The 20,739-nt window shown below is 46.3% G+C and overlaps 1 protein-coding gene across 1 annotated transcript; it reads left to right on the forward strand.

Moving 5' to 3' along the window:
• Positions 1 to 2,174: 2,174 nt before the first annotated feature.
• NT5DC2 (5'-nucleotidase domain containing 2) lies at positions 2,175 to 20,599 on the forward strand (the record flags this gene model as incomplete). The annotated part of the gene is made up of 12 exons (XM_009071570.1): positions 2,175 to 2,359; positions 3,151 to 3,225; positions 5,104 to 5,159; positions 6,825 to 6,918; positions 10,506 to 10,634; positions 13,910 to 13,970; positions 14,740 to 14,842; positions 15,292 to 15,393; positions 16,753 to 16,834; positions 19,646 to 19,732; positions 20,165 to 20,305; positions 20,535 to 20,599. Coding segments are annotated over 12 exons (1,180 nt in total), but the record flags the coding sequence as incomplete, so codon positions are not given.
• Positions 20,600 to 20,739: the final 140 nt, after the last annotated feature.

Below are 20,739 nucleotides of genomic sequence, written 5' to 3' on the forward strand. Positions count from 1 at the left end.
TTTCTGATCACAGGTAGGACTTGCTAAGTGAAGCTCACACTACCCTCGTTAGAAAATCCTGCAGCTCCCTTAGCTTTTCTTGATGGGATTTTTGCAGAAGTTGTGGCTGGCATGCATGGTTCTCATGTCTTTTGTGAGAGATGGGGATCAGGCAGTGGTGTTTTGTGCTGCTCTCACACTATCAAAATGTGTTGCCCTGAATCTGTTAGCAAAAGGGCAATGTTGGGAGAGCTTGACCTCTGTGTCGGGAAGCTAAAGCAGCAAGTGGGTACGTTTGTACAAAGAAAGAAGTGCTTTAATAGAAGAGGAAAGCACTGAACATTTGTCCTGAGGTGGGATTAGGGTTGTGTCATCATTTTTCTCATGAAGAAGAAAAATAACACCCTGCAAATCCCAGTGTATGCCTAGAAAAAGGTCTTCCCACAAGATATCTGGAGGTGAAAACAGGAAGTGGAGCTCTGTTTGTTTATGGTGCAAAGAGCATTTATGCTGAAAGGATGAAAGTTGTGATCATCTGAATCCTATTTACATTTATCATCTTTTAAAATCCCAGTGCAAAGTGCTTGGGTCGCATCCACTCTCTTCAGCCTCTTCCAGGAGCTTTGCCACCAGCAGAACCACTCAAAGAGAGGTTTTGTTCCCAAAGTGTAGCCACGAAGTCAGTCCTCCTGCCTTAATATATGCTTCATTTTCTAGTGATTCCTCTCCAGGTGAGCTACTGCATGGCATTTGAAGGCCAGGTGGGTTAGGAGAGAGGGATGGGTATGCTTTGTAACATACCCATTTGTTTTTCCCTGAAATATAAATATTATGATATATTTGAATCCTGCTTCTTTGGTTACCTCTCTGAATTAGTGCTCACAAATGTACTTTGGACTTTTACCTAAATTCTGCTGTAATTCCAGACAAAGCCTTTGTTTGAGTGTGGCTGGTATCTCTTTCTAATAACACATTTTTTTGTCCCAGATTCAGGTGAAACTTGTTATTATAGCAAGGAAGCACTACAGAACCAGCACAGGGCTTCTTGTTAAAAGCCAAAAGTTAGGGTAGGAAAGGAAAAAATATCCTATCCGCTGATGCTGTGTAGGATCTGGAAGATGTCTGCACTTTTTCTCTCATTCAAAGAGAAAATAACTCATCTTTGAGGAGGGAGGAAATGTCTCCTTCCCCTCTCTGTCCCCCAGTGTCGTTGTGACTAGGCAACCTACTGCAGGGAACTATTTTTACTGCTGTCTCTCCTCTCGCACTGGACAGCTCTCATGGAGGGGGAAGTCTGTTCCTGCCTTTCCTGCTGCAGTGAAGCTAAAGCTCTCCTCCCTGGGCTTGCTCTGGAAAGGGATATGCAGGGAGTTCAGCTGCTTGGTCACTTAACCCCATTTTCCCAGTGGTCTGGGGAGCACAGTGTTATTCCCAAGCATCTTGAACAGCAACCCTGTTTTGCAGTGACAAACCACATGCAGGGACTGAGCTGTTTCCACAGCTGTTTATCAGAGGAAAGCAGATAACTTGTTGCTATCAGCATTTCCTGCTCCAAGAGCATAGCTTAGTGTGAGCTTTTTTTCGCATGTTGTTGGTGTTTGTACGAAGCCTTTTTTTATCCTACCCATTAATAACAAAAGCCCTAACAGTACCTGCAGGATTTCTCAGTGAAGTCTGGCTGCTCCTGTGAGAAACAAAAAAAGCCAAAGGCCAAACCTCAGCATTTCTAAAGTGGAGTAATCTGTATTTCCTAAAGAGGAGAGTGAGCCTGTTTGCTTGCTCAAGTTTAAGTGAGGGGTGTGTGTTTTTGTGGTGATCCATCACAGCTACCTTTCACTTGGAGCCTGCTGAAACTGCAGCTGCTCTCAGAAATTTGACACTGCAGTACCTCGGGTGGGCTTTGCTTCATGTGGGCCAGAGACCAGGGGCATTGTTTTGCAGCTTCCTGACACAAAAGGTCAGTCTTACTGTGCAAGTGGATAGAAAGCATCATGGCCAGATGCAGCCAGAGGTTTCACAGTGTGTTTTCTCACAGGGAGGGTTATTTGACTGAGTTAACAGCAGCCTTCAACAGTAGCTCTGTGTTCCTTTGCTGCTGCTGCGTGGTATTTCCAGCTGCTGTCTGGTCCAGGACAAAAAGTCAAAACTTCATTGATTCTCAGTTTCTCTAACCTCTCCCCTTTCCTTTCACTTAGATCTCCTTCCACCAGGAGTCTGCAATCTCCTCAACCCAGCTGCTATCTACGCTAACAACGAGATCAGCCTGGGAGATGTGGAGATATATGGCTTTGACTACGATTACACCTTAGCACAGTATTCTAATTTACTACACTCCATGATTTTCAACACTGCCAGAGACATCCTAATAGAACAATTCAAGGTAACGAGGTGCTAAGAATTTCCACTCAACTTAAGCTTACAAGCCTTTGCAGCACCCCAGACATGCTTGTGCATGTATTGTACACAGGTGTCAATTAGTTCTTTTTATTGAGATAAATTTCATGTTTCACAATATTGGATTGCAGAAAACTTTCTCTGTACATGGAATTAATTTTCTTTGAGACAATTTACCATGCTGAACAGGCCTGAGGTTTTATAAATGTAGAATGGGAATCTTAGTCTAGAAAACATCTGGTCAGTTTTTCTAAACTCTGGAAATGATGCCTACAGAATTGCTGATTTGAGGTACACACAGTGGATAAACATGATCCATGGGCCAACACTGAAGCTGTACAGGATTTGACATGTGCAGGTCGGTGGGATGACTCTGCACAGCATGTCCCATAACACACACCCTGATTGCAATAGGTGACTGCTCTGTACATTTCCTTCTCATCATGCCTTTCTGTGTAGAGAGGCTCTGCAGTGCTAGTCTGTGCCAAATACATGCATTGAGTGGAGCTTACTAGAAGTGTCCTCACTGCCTGAGTGAATCTGATACTTTTTCACTAGTGTCCCTTACATGAATGAAACTAGTTGTGGGAATCCTGATCCTTTGTCTTTCCTCTTTGATCCACTTTGTTGAAGGGCCAAAACAAAGCACACCAGTTCCTTGGTCATTTTATGCCTGGGATAAGACAACTAGCAGGACTAAGCCAGCTCAACAGGTGAAATGGTTTTGTTGATAACACAGCACCTATGCCCTGACAATGTTGCTGTTTGTCTTCCTAGTATCCAGAAGGGCTTGGGAAGTATGACTACATTCCAGGGTTTGCCATACGTGGACTTCACTATGATGTACAAAAGGTAAGGTGTACAAAGTTCAGTGTTCTGGGATTTGTTTTCCATTGTTATGTTTTAAGTGGAAGTACTTTGTGTCATTGCTTGCAATAACATCTAGCACCAAACTCCCGTTGAGTCCATGTGGCTGTGCTTTTCACTGCGTGGGTGCTTCCCAGGGGAACGATGTCTTTTGTGCTTGCCTGGCCTCTAGCAGAATGGGACATTCTAGCAAAGGCCTCTGGTAAACAGCCTTGCCAATTTAAAAGTCAGTTAATTCCACAGGCTAATTAATAGAAAACTGAGCTTGTTTGTGTGATCATTTCTGTCTTTCAGGAAATTTAAACAACAAAACTCAATCCTGCATCTACAAGTACTTGCCAGGAGCAGAGGCTTTATGTCTTACTCCAATAATAGAAATGACTTGTCAGGAGAATGCTTTCGGAAGCCTTCCCCACCCCCCACCCCGAATAATAGGACTGCCTGGAATAAGTTCCAAGCTACTTGAGATGCATGCTTCTGGGGGGCACAGGCAGGCAAAGTGCAGGCATTAGCTTTAACCCTTTTCAGTACTTTGGACTGGTTCCCTGAAAGCCTGATGCCCACTGAAGTTATGCTGGCTGCTGCAGCCAGGCAGTCAAATGGGAGCACAGCAGAGAAACTTGATTCACTCTAGTAGTTTTTTCTTGCACTGAGCTTTGAGGAAATTCAGGGAAGCAGCAGTGCAGGCTGGAGTGCGTGGGGGGAAAACTACACAGAGTTCTTCTGTGGTTTTTGTCCTAACTGTAGTGACAGCATGGCAGCAGGCTGCTCATGCCTCTGACTGCAAAGAAGTAGATCTGTGAGAAACTGAAGGTTCTTTCTCTGTTTGAATCTCTGGCTGGTATATCAGAGAAACACAGGGAAGTGGCCTAGCCAAGCGAAGTGCCTTTTGAGGGAGAAGGTGGGAACTCTTTTTCTCAGGATCAGAGTTTGCAAAACACACAAAAATCTGGGTAGTGCCTGTCTAAGTAAAACTTCCAGCATATCTGTCTGCACTCCTCACAAATTACTGGGAGGTCTGCCCAAGGTATAACAACTGCACTGATTTGGTATTCTGATAAAAGAAGGTGCCCAAAGGTGGTGAATGCTCTGTGGAACCAAATACCTTGCACTGTGGTGGGAAGAGCACGAATACTTTGATGCTGGGTTCTTATGCAAGTTGTAGTGATGTGGGTTTAGTATGAGGCTGCTTTCCATGCCTCATATACATGGCTTGTATATGAGGCTTGTATATGAGGCAAATACAGGACTTGTATTACAGCTACAGAATGATGGATGGAGGAGAAGGGATGACTCATGAATAGGGGAGTCTGATACCAAAAAGGCAAAGAAAGCTCCAATGTTACCAGCCTGGTGTGCTCCTGAAGATCTTTGCTTAAACGTCTGTTGGGAAAGGGGAGAAGTGAGGGAAGAGCTTTTGTGTGAAGAAAATGACTGGGTGCAGCTGTGCTCTAAACCAAAACTTGTCCACTTAGTTCTGCTTAAGATAAGTGTGAGGAGAAACAGATTTCTTGTGCACACAAAGCTCCTTGGGAATGTGTGAGCTTTTGGAAGGAGATAAGAAGAGACTGTCCCGAGGCACAGAAACATTATTCTTCCTGTTTTTCAGCTACATTCCTGTAAACAAACTGGAGTGTAATAGACTTTGGCTCATAGAAAGGTTCTTTTGCCAGAGAGACCAATAAAAACTCACAGTATGAGTAAGTGTGTGTGAAAGTGGCTGGTGAGTAAGTGCAGCCTAAAGTACATAGATGTGGGATGTTCATATTGAATTTTATTTTCTAAACGTCATTTGCGTGCAACTTTAAACTGAAAGTTTCAGTGTAAATTTTAACAGCAACCCAATTCTGTCCCTTATCACAGAGTCTACTGATGAAGATCGATGCTTTCCATTATGTCCAGCTGGGGACAGCATACAGGTCTGTCACATCTGAAAATTGTCTTCTAAAGCCCCACATAGGCAGAGGGGGATTACTGCATCTGAGTGTGTGTTCATGGCATATGTTGAGGTGGTTTTTTTTCTGAGCAGAGCACAGTCTCATCTGGCTCATCCTGTTTGTGCTTGCTTCAAATGCTTACCTGCCATATCATTGCAGGGAGTTATTTTTTCCTCAAGCATTTCAAGCCACATGTGGGTGGGAAGACCTGGAGCTTTCTGTAATAGTAACACATTTGGTCACGTATACTGTGTGGTGTCTGAGCTGCAGCTACAGCATGGCTGGGTTATGCCTGTGAGCAAGCAATGCCACTGGGAGAGTGCCTGTCTTCTCCAGGCAGGAGTGTATCCCAGCAGTGCTCTGCTGTGCCTTGTCACAAAGCCAAGAGGAGAGTGGTCTACATGTGCAAGTTAAATCTTAAAGCAGTGCAGACATGCCAGTAAAGTAATAATGCATCAAAATCTGGACTCAGTTTAAGGCCTAGGTTGTCCTATTTTTCCTTCTGTTCTTCAAGGAGAGCTGGTTGTGCTTTGGGATAAGTGGATGAAACAGTGCAGAGCAAACTTTTCTCCAAAGAGTTGTGAGACTGAAGACTGGGAAAACCTTGCCCCAAAGAGTGGGGTTGGGGTGTAAGAAGTAGTAATTCATACATATCAGTAGCAAAGCTCCTGTAAATCCTGTTGTATTTCCTGAGCATGGAAGCCAATGTAAGTTTTTTTTCTTGATCTCTGCCCTTTTACTGTTAAGCTTCAGTTACAGTAAACACTCTAGGAATATTAAGAAGGGAGTTTCATAATTGGAGAGAATTGGCTTCTTTGAGTGCCAGCTTGGGGAGGGTGAGAGGGACAAGGGGATTGGCCCATATTTTACTTCAGCTTCATAAAGAGATTTATAGTGAAAACACATTTAAACTGGTTTTTTCCCTAGTGTCCTTTTGTAACTATCCTTCTTGAAGTGTTCTCCTAAACTGTCCTTTGCTTTTGAGCACAACAGAGGCAACGCTTAACTTCTCAGAGGCTGTACAATAACTGAGCAGGGAAGGAGAAAGGGGAAGCTGCAGGCTGCTTGAGCAAACAGCCACGGAAACGTCTGCAAGAAGCAAAGCCTGCAGCAGTCAGATAACCTGATGTTCCTGAACTGCACAGCTCAGCCATACCTATGACTTCAGTGTTTTGAGGAGAAACAGCCATCTCTGTTGATTGGTCTTAATGAAGAACTGGTTTTGCTTAGGAAAACTGAGTAAGAAGGAAATCCATTTTCAGAAAGCTCTTTTCGTGCAGCTTTGCATTTAGTGCTGATACACCCGTGGAAGCAACTAGTTACCAGGTGCTGCCAAAGTCAGGCCGTGGGGCCGATTTGGTGGGGCAGTCCTGTCAGCAGATTGACAGCAGACAGAGGGAAGCCTCTGGCTGGACTCTCTTGGAATGTGGATAAAGCCCCTCAATGAACTTGAAGGAGCAAACAAGGTATCTGAAGAATGTCTCTGGAAAGATTTATATGAATCTTAAGAGCTGTCAGGCTGTCTGGCTATCTCTTTTGTGCCTGTTAGAAAAGAGCCTGTTTTTTCCATCTTCTCTTTCTCTGCAGTTTGTAGCACTGTGCAGACTGGTGATTATTGACAAACTGTTTGTGTTGTTCTGTGTCTAGAGGGCTCAAACCGGTGCCTGATGAAGAGGTAATCGAACTCTACGGCGGTACGCAGCACATCCCCCTGTACCAGATGAGTGACTTCTATGGCAAGGTACCGTAGGCCCTGGTGTGATGCAGCAGCTCTTTTATCAGCATCAGAGTGAAGTGTATGCACATGTGAATGACTCCAGCCTCCCTCGGAAGGCTCTGTCCCCAGTGAGCTGCAGTGTGTGTTTTTGTTCCAGTGGGAATATACCCCAGAGGTTATTTAGCAGTTTAGCATGTGAAAGGCATCTGCGAAGCATTCCTAAACACCAGGGCTATTGGCCTTGGGCTGAATAGCTCTGGAGAGTGATAGGGAGATGTTCCCATCTTGTTTCTTGGCCAAATCTATCTCCCAAGCTAGCAGAGCAGCCTGCAGTGCTGATGTTTTCAGTGAGCTGTACGGGAAGGGGACTGTGTGTGTAGCAGCAGGTGCTTGCAAAGCCTTTCTCTTTTTGGTTCTGGGTAGAGTTTTTTTCCTTCATGGAAGGGATCCCCCGCCACACCCCTCCAGACTTTCCTGGGGAAATTTATTCATAGGGTTGGCATCCATGGGTGTTGAGGGTAGTAAAGTACTGACATTAGGAGCTGTAGAAATCCTCTGGTTGCCTGAACTAGAGGAAATTAGGAAGGATTTTTCTTCTTCGAGTGTCTAGCGTGGTGCAGTGGGCAAGTGAGGCCGGTCACATCCCTTTCCCCCAGAACTGCTTTGTTTCTTGCCCTTTGTGCTGGTTCTGTTGCCTTAGGGGAAGCTGGAAGGAGAAGGGCAGTTTCCTCTGGTAGTACCCCAGTGAGTCTGCTGTGTGAAGTCTCCAGCAAGGCCACCTTGTGATTCCTCTCTCTCTTGGGAGCAATTAATCTAAGTGGTTGCTTTCTGCATAAGTATGTACTGTTTATAGCTCAGTGATGTTTCCAGCTTTGAAGTAGGATGTTTCTGTTTAGAAATTGGTATCTATCTGTAAACAGCACTCGATTAGCTTCCTGCTGTGCAACTCTCCTCACTCCTGCCAAACTTGAGATGATTTCACCTTTCTTTTTAAATAACGAAATCTGCTTCAAGTTGTGACCTTCTGTAGGACCAGTTGTTCATGCCAAGGTGCCTTTCTGTGCTGCTTTATACGTACCAGGTGCTTGCTTTTTTCCTCTAGTTAGTATTGGAAAGTTTGGTATAGCCTTTGGCCACAGAAATAGGGATAGAGGCTTATTCATTGTGAAGAGATGAATCTCCTAACAATGTAATGAACTCCATAAACTAATAGATGGATCCCAAAGAGAACAAAAGTATTTACAGCTAATGACATTTGCATCCAGCAATGTCTGCTCAACCTGTGCCACTAACACATTACTGGGAAAGCATCTGGGGTAAGATGACTGCTGGTGTGAGCAGCCGCAGCTTAACTGGTGTGGAGTGAGACTGTAGCAGGGAACTTTGAGCTTGTCCTCCTTAGTCTGCCATGCTGATGTTGCTGTAGGGGTAACAGAAGGTCTATCAGGTCACTGATTCCTGGCAACAAGGTGTAAGACAAGTGGGACTGATACAGCTGAAGTGTGTGAATACTCTCCCTTAAGGATTTTCTTGATCCTCTGTTAGCAGGAATATGACAGGTATTGGCATCCCAACACCTGCAGTAGGTGGGCACAGACCTTGCCCAGGGTTAGACACTGCAGTTGGCATGGCTTTCACTGGCAGAACACATGATGGCCTATAATGAAGGTGGAGAACTTGTGGGTGTTCTGGAAAAAACACATGTAGTATTCTAAAGCTGTGGTCCATTTTCATTGTGACTCATGTCACTCTGTCTGCCTAAGGAAGTCAAGGCCACTAAAGGGAACAGGGGGATGCTGGACTTCCCTTGTAGGAAAATGACACAAAGCACAAAAACAAAACCAGAACTGGTAAGGTAAATCTTTGCAATTAACACTGAACATTTAGCTGTCTCCTCTATGCTTAAAATATTGAAAGGTAGGACAGGTCATTGCTCTGCTGTGCTCTGATAAATCTCATACCAATTATTTCAGTAGGAACTACCTGGTTTTGTCCCTCAAGGAACTGCCTGTCTTTGTCCCTCTTTGCTTCTTTCTCAGAATCCTTAAACAGGAAAAAAGGTGGAAGCTGTTTTCAGGAAAGTTTGGGTTTGCTAGCGGGAGAAATATTCCCTTAGCAACTGGATGTCAAAATGGACAAAAGTGTGTTGAAAGGATTCAGTGAGTATCCCAGAGCAGCACCACAATATGTGGGATGTGGCCTTTTGTGTTCTTTTCTGCTGTAGGTCAAGTTGTCCTATGCTGGGTGGAAACAGTCTAACCCTCAGCACACCAACACAGTTTTGATTGCAGCATTTTTTGGTAATAGCCTCCAGGCAAAATGCTGTTTGTTGTTCCTTTGGCTTTTTTGCATGGTCTTTCTTGACTCCAATTTGTGTTGTCCCAATATTGCCTTTAGATAGTGCTGCAAAAAGTGCTAGTTTCATGCCACCCTTACCCGACCAGACCAATGGGAGATATTCTATTGTTACATCCTGGGGTGACAGGGCTACATGTTTGTCATTAGGCACATGTCTCACCTTCTACCATCTGTACCTTCTGTGGTGTTCTGGATGCTGCTTTTGTGTCTGTCATTCATACAGCTATAATAAATGTCTTCTGATGTGGACCAGCATTACCCTAGAGAGTTGAGCTTCCTGCTGTCAGTCAGGGGTTGCTCAAAACTCATATGAACAGGCATGATGTGACTGGATTGCCAGGGCACTGCTGGTGACTAGGTTCATGGAGAGGTCTGTGCACTTCCCAGTGCACATATCCATGACCTTATTAACTGCCCATCTGACTGATCTGGCACTTTATCAGTGGAAGATGAAAAAAATGATCCCAGCTGCAGCTTCCCAGTGAGCCTCACTGCAGTCCTTTGCACGGGTGGTACCTAGAGAATAAGCAGGGTTTATTTCACTGAAAGGCCTCCAGAGTTGGCTGTTGGCCTACTGATAACTTTGTGATTGATAGGCTATAAAAATAGCAAATGTGTGGGAGAGCTGTAGCCTTACCTAATGCAAGGGGAGTTATTCCTTGGTCAAGATTTAATTGTCCATTTCCACTTGACTGCTGGATAGGCTGAAGTTCTTTTTTCTTCCCCTTTGTGCCCACGATAGGTTTTCTGTAGTGACTCAAGGGCAGAGCTTGTTGGAGTGATTCTTGCACTGCTCTGTGAAACCTCACTGCAATGTGGTTTGGGCAGTTTTGGTGCCCTGTGTCCACTGTCACAGCCCAGGTTAGGTGAGCATCCCCAGCAAGGGCCATGGCTACTTCTGTAGCAGAGTGGTGTTTGTTGGCACCTGTGTTAATGCCAAGAGGCCAGGTGGGAAGCAGAGGGCATGGGGTTGAAATAAAAGTGTCTAGGACTGACCCTCTGCTTCCTCCACCTTCACCCTGTGGTGTTAATGATGGTGGGTTCCTTTAATTTTTGTGAGGAGAAGGTCTCTCTCTTGTCGAGTGATAATGCAGCAGGTTAGTGTTTTGGTTGAGAAGAGAGGGCTGCTTGCTGAGTGGCTGGGACTTCCCACATTAGTGTTTTACTTTTTGTTAGCCTGGAATATATTCCAGGCTGTTTGTTGTCTTTGCTCTTTTTTTGTGTGTAATGTGTCTCATTTTTCTGCTTTCCAGGGTCCATCACTTAAGCAGTTTATGGACATTTTTTCTCTTCCTGAAATGACACTGCTCTCTTCAGTCATTGATTACTTCATAACCCATGGCATTGAGTTTGACCAGGTGCATCTCTACAAGGATATCTCTGTAAGTATAGTGTCAACTGCCCCAGAGCTCATAGTGCATCTGAGTTGTGAGCTCTTTGCTTGTTAGCACTGGTGAGCTGTGCAGCACCCAAATCCAAGGGGCTAGTGGTGAGCAGCCTGATGTGACAGCACTGTTGTTGCCCCTTTAGATCAAAGCGTTTCCAGGGAATATTCAAAGCTTGTTTTCAGAACATGTTTGGTGTTGCTGTACATTATCTTGTTCTGGGGTTCTTAGGCTGGTTAGGTTGAAGGTGCTTCATTGGAAACATGTCACAAAGCTTGTGTTTTCTGGTTCTGCAGACTTTTAAGCTTTGTTTTCCTCAATTTTCAAAGAGGCTTGGTCTGACCTTTTACAAAACAGTTTACTTAATACAGTGATTGTTGGGAAACACCTGCCCTTGCCTGCTCTGAGAATCCACCTCTTCCCTTTGCAGCTGTGGAGTACTGATCCTCTGGGGGTATTTTCCAGTGGGTGACTGTAGCTTTCACCTGGCATTTACTCTAAGGTGCTAAGTGAGGGTTGAAAGGACTGTGTGGGATTATCAGCACTGTATGACTGTTTGACTTAGTTAATGCTGTAGGCAAGATGTAAGTGCTTGAGATTGCTGCTCTGTGTGACTTATGCTGACAGACAACACATCTTCCAAGTCCTTTTTCTGTGGAGAAGGGTTTTTGATTTGTACCTTGAGGGAATCTTAGGCTCATGCACTGGCTGTTCAGCCCTGTGAGGGAAGTGGAGCTCCATGTCTGTGATAAGGATGTCCTTTTGTGATAAGGACACCTTTTGTGCAGCACCTGTCAGCTGTGCTGCAGCCACAGGTTACAGTTTGTGTTCTGAATTCTGTTAGAGCCTGATAGGAGCATGCCAGCCTGTTTACCATGAGACCTTACAATGTTTCTGGGGTGTTGGTTGTTGGTTTTGCTCATGGCATGGGGAGAATGGAAAGAGGAGATACAGGTGACTCCTGAAGTCTTTTGTGAAGAGTGTGTTCCAAACCTTCTTTTGAGGTCAAAATGGATGTGTTCCTAAGTGAAATCTAGAGAGCAGGAGGGTGGTTGCCACAGACTAATACGTACTTGATACAGGGCAATTGGTGTGCTCAAGTCCTCACACTCCTGAGTGCTAATCCTGGCTTTGTGCTCATCCCTGAGGAGTGACAGGTAGGCAGAGAAGAGAGCTATGACAGAAAAATATGTGCCAATGCCTGAAGTCCATGCTGTAAAGTTAGGGACTGTCCTGTGCTCTCACCAGAAGAGTTCTTGCTTTTTTCTGTACTCTGAAAATAAACAAGCATTTTTGCAAAGTTTATCCCTTTGCAGTACCTGAGTGCAAGTGCAAAGAAATGGTTTGTGAACATGAGCACAGAGATCCTTCTGTGCCTGCAGACAGGTGTCCCAGAGGACTTGCATAGCTGTTTGTACAGCACAGGGTCATGGTGGGTTAAGACACCCTTCTGTAACTCTCAGGGGTAATGCTGGTGGCAGTGTGTATGTTTGGGAGCAGGTTGAGTGCTGCAGACACTGCACTGAGTCAAAAGGGCAGACCCTGAGGTAGTGGTGAAGACTGAAGCTGACATGTAATCCAAGCAGTCCTGTCACACCAGTTTGGTTACTTCATGTTTGAGAGTAAAAATGTATAGTTTGCCCTGCTTCCCTTTGGAGGAGTTTTTGAGCCCTGTTTGACACTTTCCAAGGCTACCAAGATTTTACCTGCAGGAACATTATAGTACTTTCCCTTTTTTTCTCCTTTTCTCTTTCTTCTTTTGTGCTTTTTGAGCACAGGGGCTTAGGGAAAGAAAAGAGCATGATCTTTCTGCTCTACAGAGGTAGTTTTGACACAAATCCAAAGCATTGCTTGTTTTCAGTGCCAGTGTTGGTTAAGAGAAAGCTGTTTCTTGTTAGAGCTGTTTTCTTGTTAGAGATCTTGCTCTTTGTTCAGTTTCTTTCCTATAAGGCAGTGAGGTGTGACCTCTGCCTTTTTACCATTCAAATCCACGTGGTGGAAAGAGACTCCTAAAATACAGAGGTAGTTTTGACACAAATCCAAAGCATTGCTTGTTTTCAGTGCCAGTGTTGGTTAAGAGAAAGCTGTTTCTTGTTAGAGCTGTTTTCTTGTTAGAGATCTTGCTCTTTGTTCAGTTTCTTTCCTATAAGGCAGTGAGGTGTGACCTCTGCCTTTTTACCATTCAAATCCACGTGGTGGAAAGAGACTCCTAAAACTGTTTTGAAATGGTAATGCCTCTTCCTTCATCATCCCCCATCTAAGTTCTCCCAGCTTTGAAGGAAATTATTTTTGGGGGGGTGAGCAGGTTTCACCAGCACAGCCATGAGACCAGGTGACTGTGGCATGAGCAAGTGCCACTGTAGCAATGTAGGTGGTGAGTGTGGGAATCCAGTCTGAAAGGGCAGCTCCCAAAGGGGCACACAGTGTAACAGGGATTTAAGGGTCCTGGGGAAAGGCAACATTTGTGTACCTGTGTAAATTGTCAGGGATGAAAATGGTACTGTTAAAACAAGAATTTGTATGTGCAAACACTGCAAACTGTGTTGCTGATCTGGAAATGTTTTTGTGTCTGGCATATCTTGTTGGATGGAGGCTGGGTAGAATCTCAGTTGGGTGTGTCAAAAAATGTGTTGCATCTTGGCCTCTAGCCTGGAAAATGGAGGCTATTTGGATGCCCTTGACCACATCTGTTAACTTGCCTCCCTCCCAGCTGTGATTTGTGCCACCCTCCTAGTGGAAACTTCTGCTCTGCCTGTGTTCACTGGCCTCCTGAGGGTGGGAGCTGTGGCATTCTCTCTTTGGCTTGTGGGGAGCATTTTGGACTCACAGATGCTCACCTCTGTTGCTGTTCACCTCAGCCACTCTTCCCTCCTTTCGGTCACATTTGGCAGGTCTTCCACAGGCACAGGGAGGAAGAAAAGCCAGTTGGTGTCTGGGATGGTAAATGGTTTTTGAGTTGCACAGTTTATTGCTGTAGTACCTGTGTGTTAACATGTGCTGGTTTCCAGGAGCAGGAAGTTACACTTTCATAGATAAGTTTGAGGCTTTCCCCCTTGTACTGCATCAGCTGAGCTATCCACTGTCTTCTTTTGGCATGTTGGTGACCTTGCTGTACAAGCTCTGCTGCTGGGCATTGATGGAGCTTTTGCTCATTCAGCAAGGAAGATTGTGTCATTGCTCTGTTGGTCCTCAGTGCTGGCAGTAGGTTTGCATGCTGGGAAACAGGAATGCTTATGTGAAACTGAAACTTTTTCCCCTGCCCTTTTCTTTAGGATGCAATCAGAGATGTACATGTGAAAGGAGTGATGTACAAATGGATTGAAAAAGATCTGGGTGAGTGAAACAGAGCTCTGGTTCCATATCTGCTTTGATGCGTCTCGTACTGTGGGTGCTCTGGGTAAGATGGCTAGGCAGGCTCTGCACACAGTCACAGGAGTCAGGGGAACACAGAACTTGATGAAATACTCAATGGTGCCATGACTAAAGGCAGCTGAGGGTAGAGGGGCATTCAGAACCAAGTGGCATTTAGGGACAAGTGGAGGATCTATTTTAATGGAGGAATTGGCTAGCTCATTGCTTGTGTTTCTCTTTTCCTTCAGCTTGTGAGTGAGGGATGATGGTCCTTGGCATGGTGGGAACATGCAAAGTGGAGGATCTATTTTAATGGAGGAATTGGCTAGCTCATTGCTTGTGTTTCTCTTTTCCTTCAGCTTGTGAGTGAAGCTCATTGGTCCTTGGCATGGTGGGAACATGCAAAGGCACCATCTGGGAAGGCTCTCTGGTCATTCAGGAGAAAGGAAGCTCCTGGGAGCAACATGGCCTGGAGTGGCTGTGCTTGTCCCTCGTGACAGTCTGGTATCAGCATTCTTTCAGTAGCCTTTTTGGTTCTTCAGCCTTTCCCTTTAGAAGGGATTGATGGGGATGAGGAAGGCCATTTTGTCACCATTGATGGTTCACTCCCTGCCTACCTGAGGTGTATCCAACTCAGGTCTTTTGCATACCTAGTGATATAGGGGCTAGGTTTTGTTTTGTTTGATAGAAATGTGGTCATGTCTTGTGCCAGAATGTTCTGATTAATGATGTCTGTTTCATTCCAATATAGAACAGTATATTCTGCATGGGGATGAAATCTATGCTGTGCTAAACCGGCTGGTGAACCACAAGAAGAAATTGTTCCTCATCACAAACAGTCCCTTTAGCTTTGTGTGAGTATTGTTGTGGCAAATTGATGGGTCACCACAGCTCAGCAAGGGCCGTGCAGGGTATTCTGTCCCCTGAGCACCTGTTCGTCGTTTGCTCGAGGGTTTTGTGGCAAATAGTCACGAGAGCTCTCTGGGAACTGCTTGTGGCAATGCTGCACCCCACAGCTCTCTACATACGAGGCTGTGGCTGGCCAAAGCTGCCACTGGACTATCTCTAGCAGCTTTTGCTGCATCACAGGCTTCCCTGGTACAGGAAAAAGGATGGAACAGCTTAAAACAAAGCACAGCATCTATACTCCCTGCAATGAGACAGCCTTAGGGGCTCATGCATCTCTGTGCTTTCTTCTTTGCTACTGAAATGAGAGTGAATTTAGAACAGACAGCTATAAAGATGCAGTGTTGGGTGAAACAGAGTGCTGGATCTGTCACATTTTCTGTTCCTCTGCCCTTAGGGACAAAGGAATGAAACACATGGTTGGCAAGAACTGGCGGGACCTATTCGACATGGTCATCGTGCAAGCTGACAAGCCCAACTTCTTCACCGACCGGAGGAAGTATGTGGCCCGGGGCAGTGTGCACTGCTGTGTGGGGGCACGAGCACCTGGGCCTCTCTCCCTGGAATCAACAGCTCCTTTGACCTTCCAGAAGAGTAGGGGTTTTCTAAGCATAATCTAGGTCCAGTAGGCATCCAGCCTTCCCTTGTCCTCTGATACTCTCTGGGAAGATGAAAATTGACTAGTCTGGGAATAAGTGAATAGAATGTGTGGTGCCAAGTAGAAAGTATGTTTCTAAAATTGGCTGTTTAAGCCTCATCAGTTTTGTCATGGTCTGGATTTAACTTAGGTTTGTACTTAAATCTTTAGAAAGAAAAGAGGAGTGGAGTGGAATGGTGTGCCTGAGAACTGGCAATTTCTTGGCTCTAGATCTCAAGAGTGTGACAGAATTTTTCCTTTTCCTGTTCCCCACAGCAAGTATCTGTGTGGTTGGTTTCTTTGAAGGTTTGTTTTTGTTTAGTTACTGGATCCTTGCTGTTTGGTAATTGGCAGCTCTGGAAGCCTTTGTACGTGGCAGCTGGGGTTTGTGGTCAGTCAATAGGCTGCTGTCCTCACTTTGCTCCTTGGGGTCTTTGCTTTGGGAACTTGTGTCCACTTTGTGCCTCAACTTATGACCGACCAGGAATTATTGCCCTTGAGGGATTGATCTATTCTTTTCTCTGTATGTATTTCCCTTCCCCATTTCCCAGGCCACTGGCATGAACAGGAGTAACCCAACTAAATGGTTTTATAAGCTGTCTTGACTTGGTAAAGGTTTTCTTCATGGGCTGCAGGTGAAGTGCCTTACAAATGCAGCCTAGAGCTATGATGTTCTCTCTCTCTTGGCTGCCTATGGCTGCCTGGGGCCTAAGGTCCACTCATGTAGTGGGCCGTGGAATTAAATGACAAATCCTCAGGAACAACAGGAGCCAGCTTGGGTCAGCAGCTGAGATCAGCACGGAGACTGCTTTATCCTATTAGGACATTCCATGGTCTCTGTTGGGTTGAGACACAGACAGATTAGAACAGGACACAAACTGTTTCATGGCAAAGCCTTCTTGGCCTTAGCATTTCAGAGAGAGTCATTATTACTATTGTTTTCCTCTCCTCTCTCTGTGAAAAGCAAGAAGAGTTGTTAGGGATTTTGGCGTGTAATGGTTACAGTCAAGAGAAGCATTTTGAAAAGACATTTCCCTCTCACACTTTTTCTCACCCTGAGAAAATAGTACAGAAGGCCCAGAAGGTCACTTAGAGCTTATGCAGAGCTTTTATTCCGAGTTGTTACATAGGTAAACAAGTTTTCTGATTCAAACATTCTGGTTGCTGGGTAACAATCACCAAAAATCAAAAGAAGTTGACATCTCCCCCTTTTTTTCCCAGACCTTTTAGAAAACTGGATGATAAAGGCTCACTGCAGTGGGACAAAATAAACCAGCTGGAGAAAGGAAAGATCTACAAAGAGGTAAAGTCCCCATGAGCTCTTGATGGTTTGGTAGGATACTGAGTACTTTCAGTATGGGCTTGGCATTGGGCATGGAGGGACAAGGTCAAGGGGGAGAAGGCAGAGCAGGGCCCAGTAACTTGAGGTGTGGGATGCTTGCCTTTCTATCCAGGGGAACCTGTGCTGAATTACCTCTGCCAGGCTGGGTTTTCCCTGCTGCTGCCCTGTTTGTGTGAGATGGGGTGGTAGGGAAACATCTCCTGCATGTGTAGCAGGGGCCAGTGAATGTCTCCTGACCCTGTGTACAGTGAAACCTTCACCCTGGAAGCTCTGGTCTGACAATGCCCAGCGTGGCCAGTAGTGCAGTTTTCCCTTGGCTCTTCTGATGTCCTAGTCCTGAAAACTCTTGTCCTGGAGGGGCTCCCAAGAGTGTGGTAGTTCAGGGTAAGAAGACACAGGTCTCTGAAGTGTGATGTGTTTGCCAAGGTCTTCTGCACCTCACTACAAATTGTCCTCCATAAGGTTGGAAAAGGTAGACTTATGCAGAAGGGAATAGAGAAACAAGGGTAACCAAATAGGGTACAAAGCATCCCATAGGGTACAAAGCCTGGCTCCCAACTGTCCCCTTCCTAAAGGACCAGGATGTCCAGAGGATGAGATGCTACTCCGGTGAACTTACTGCCCTGTGGTTGTCCTTGCAGCTGGCCTGTCCCCTGAGACAAGTTGCCTCTGGTTTTAGGACGGTCTGTTCTTGGTAATGTGAGCTGTCCAATCCCACGGGAAGAAACAGTGGGATTGCAGTTAAGTAGCTGGGACCTGACCTGTGGTAGAAAAGTGGGTCATGTCCTTGAGTAGTGCTGTTGGAAAGCCTCTGGCTGTGTGGTGGGTCTGCCAAAGTGCTGGGCTAGCATCCAGTCCTCTGCCAGGAGCTCAAAGCTGGGAACATGCAAGTAGAGCTCATTCACAGTGGGTTAGCAGCTCTCTCAGGAGAAAAGGTGTAGCTCATCCATGCAGTTTATTGCTGAATTAAATCCTGCACTTGATCACCTACCTCTTGTGGCCACAGGTTGCTCACCCAGGTGAACGGTGCAATGAGGAAGGGAAAAGATGAAGGAGGAAAGAAGGATGGGTAGGATTTTGGCCTCCCACCCTGTCAGGATGTTCATCTGACTGCATCAAAGTTGTTGCCTACCTGTGGTTCTTGGGATGTGGCAGTGTGTGTAGCCCACCCTGTCCCAAACACTTTTGGTTTTTTGGAGTGCTACAATATGCTTCTTTCTGGCAAGTGTTCGTGGCCGTGGACCTTGCTGTGCTGGTTGTTGCCAGAGGCCTCTGAGCTGTTCCTGTCCCCTGAAGCACAGCTGTGTGGCAGTTTGCTGTGGGTATCCCATGGATGGCACCTCAGGCATTGGTGTTTTGCCTTGGGGACTGGGAAGTTCAAGTGATGCCCTCTAGTCCTTCCATTCTGATAGGTGTGGTGTTTTCTGTGTGTGGCAGGTATGTACTGCTATCCCTCCCCTGGCCTGAGATCCCAGGAGGGGAGTAGGACAGGACCTGGAGGTCACCTAACAGGTCTGTGGCTCGGCGGAGCTCCAAGCACAAGTTTCCTGGCTGTCAGATTCACTGCTGTTTGAGGTGACCCGGAGCACATAAAAAGTGCAATAAAAAATGGCTGTGATCCATTTCCCTGCTCTCCCAGTGTCTTCCTGAGCAGCTCCCATGCAAGCAGCAGCAATGCCATGTCCAGGAAATGCAGAGGTCTGCCCAGTCCTGTGTTTCTGTGCTGTTAAGGGAAGTCTGCTTGGCTCCAGTGATGCTGCGGCAACAGGAGGCCCAGCACCCTGATCTGAGCACCCTTAGCTGTGCATACAGCATGTTGCCAGTGGCCAAGTGCTGGGCTGCCAGTTGTTGTGGGGGTTGGCTTGTGTCTGGGGGTTTCTGGTGCTGGTGGGAAGCAGTGCTGACTCTCTCCTGGCATTGGAGCCTGGCCGGATGGATCGCTGCCGAGCGGTTCCTAGGTTTGCACTGTCTGCTTGGGCTGGCACAGTTGTCTGCTGGTGTTGATGTGGCCTTTTCCTTTCCTGGTGGGTTTTGTTTCCATTGTGACTCATGTAGAAAACTCATGTAGAGATGGAAGTGTAGTCCCTGAAGTGTCCTCTGTGTGTGGATGGATGTTTGGAAAGGCTTGAAAGCTTCTCTGTGCTGTGCTTTAGCTGATGTTTTGGGGTTTGGTTTGTTTTCCTTAGCTGTGATCTGTGCAAGCTGCCTGGCTCTTTGGCTTGTTAAACAAAACGTGGGTGTTGCTAATCTTTGGGTTTGAGATGGTGGTCAGTGATGTGAGAACAGCCTCAAATGCTCCTGACTCCAAAAGCCTTGCATGATGGTGCTCGGCTCTGGTGCACCCTGTAAGGTGAAATCATTATCACCTGAGCCCTACAGCTTCTAAACACATAACACGTGTAGGGTTCTTTCTGTCCATCCTCAGGCTTTTCTAATTTAGGTGTCTTTTGGCCTCTAAACTGCCTCCTTTTGTTGCCTTTTTAGTCCATGTAGTCCTCTTGACTGTGCCCTAGAGCACAGAACTTCCCCTGAATTGCCTGTTTGCAGAAAGTGTTTTAAAGAGCTTTTGCCTTTTTCTGCAGCCTGAGAAAAGCTGAGGGATGTACAGGGGTGTTGTCACATGAGAAGAAAGTGAAGTGAGGTGGGGAAGGACAGAAACCTCTGGGTGCAGGTGGTGGGGGAGTGAGCAGGTTAACATCTCATGAGAGTGCTCACACCTGCGTGTGTCAAGGTGGCCTGTGACACATCTCTCTGTGCTCCTGTCACTTTCAGGGTAACCTCTTTGATTTCCTGAGGCTGACGGGCTGGCGTGGGTCCAAAGTGCTCTACTTTGGTGACCATCTGTACAGTGACCTTGCGGTGAGTGAAATGTCTCCACTGAGGTGGGAACAAGCCTGTGTGGCTGCTGTGGTTGCAGCTGGGTTGGAGACAAGGCAAGGCCTGTCCTGAGGGTTCAGGTCTGCACTTTGTTGTGCTGAGTGCTCTGCAGGCTGTTGGGACACACAAGCTTCCTCACAAGCAGGCACTGGAGAAAGGGCTCCTGAAATGCTTTCTGTGAGTGAAGAACATCTGCAGCTCCTTAAATTTGAGAGCACTGTGATCCCACATTTCTAAGTGCTTCACACAGCTGATCCTGGTGGCCAGGAGGTGGTTGTTACTGGCACAGGCCATGGATGGCTGTCCCCTGAGAATCCAAACTGGGAACAGACCACTCTTCTAGGAACCAGGGTTGTGTTTGGCTTTCAGTCTTTATGTTGAATTCTTGGTTGTTTTTTTCACCCTGACCTCCAGGACCTCATGCTGCGTCATGGCTGGAGGACTGGAGCCATCGTTCCTGAACTGGAGACGGAGATCCGGATCATAAACACCGAGCAGTACATGCACTCCCTGACCTGGCAGCAGGCTCTGACAGGGCTGCTGGAGAGAATGCAGGTAAACAGCCCCTGGCTGAGCAGGACAGGTAGTGTGCTGCCTCCTGAGTGCATTTTGGGCTTAGCATGGGAAGGAGGGGATGTACCATCTTGCTGTGTGGTCAAAAATATCTCATCCTGCTCCTGGTGCAGTGCACTTTGGGTTTGTGAGTTACAGTGGAAGCTGGGGGGAGGTGAGGTGCAGCCTGCAGGATTGATGTACATGCTGCTTTCTGCTGCTGCCTTTGCAGATGTATCAGGATGCAGAGTCAAAGCAAGTATTGCTGGAGTGGATGAAGGAACGGCAGGAGATCAGGTGAGCATTGTCCCTGCCTCACTCATGAGGTCCCTCAGGGGCTCCCATGCCTGCACTAGGTCTGTTTGGTTAGCCTGCTTTGGGGCCAGTGATGCTGCAGCTGTTGGACTCTGGTCTTCCCTGGTGTCACTTCACTCAGG

Source organism: Acanthisitta chloris, unplaced genomic scaffold (assembly GCF_000695815.1).
Source record: "Acanthisitta chloris isolate BGI_N310 unplaced genomic scaffold, ASM69581v1 scaffold43093, whole genome shotgun sequence".
Classification (NCBI taxonomy): Eukaryota; Metazoa; Chordata; class Aves; order Passeriformes; family Acanthisittidae; genus Acanthisitta; species Acanthisitta chloris.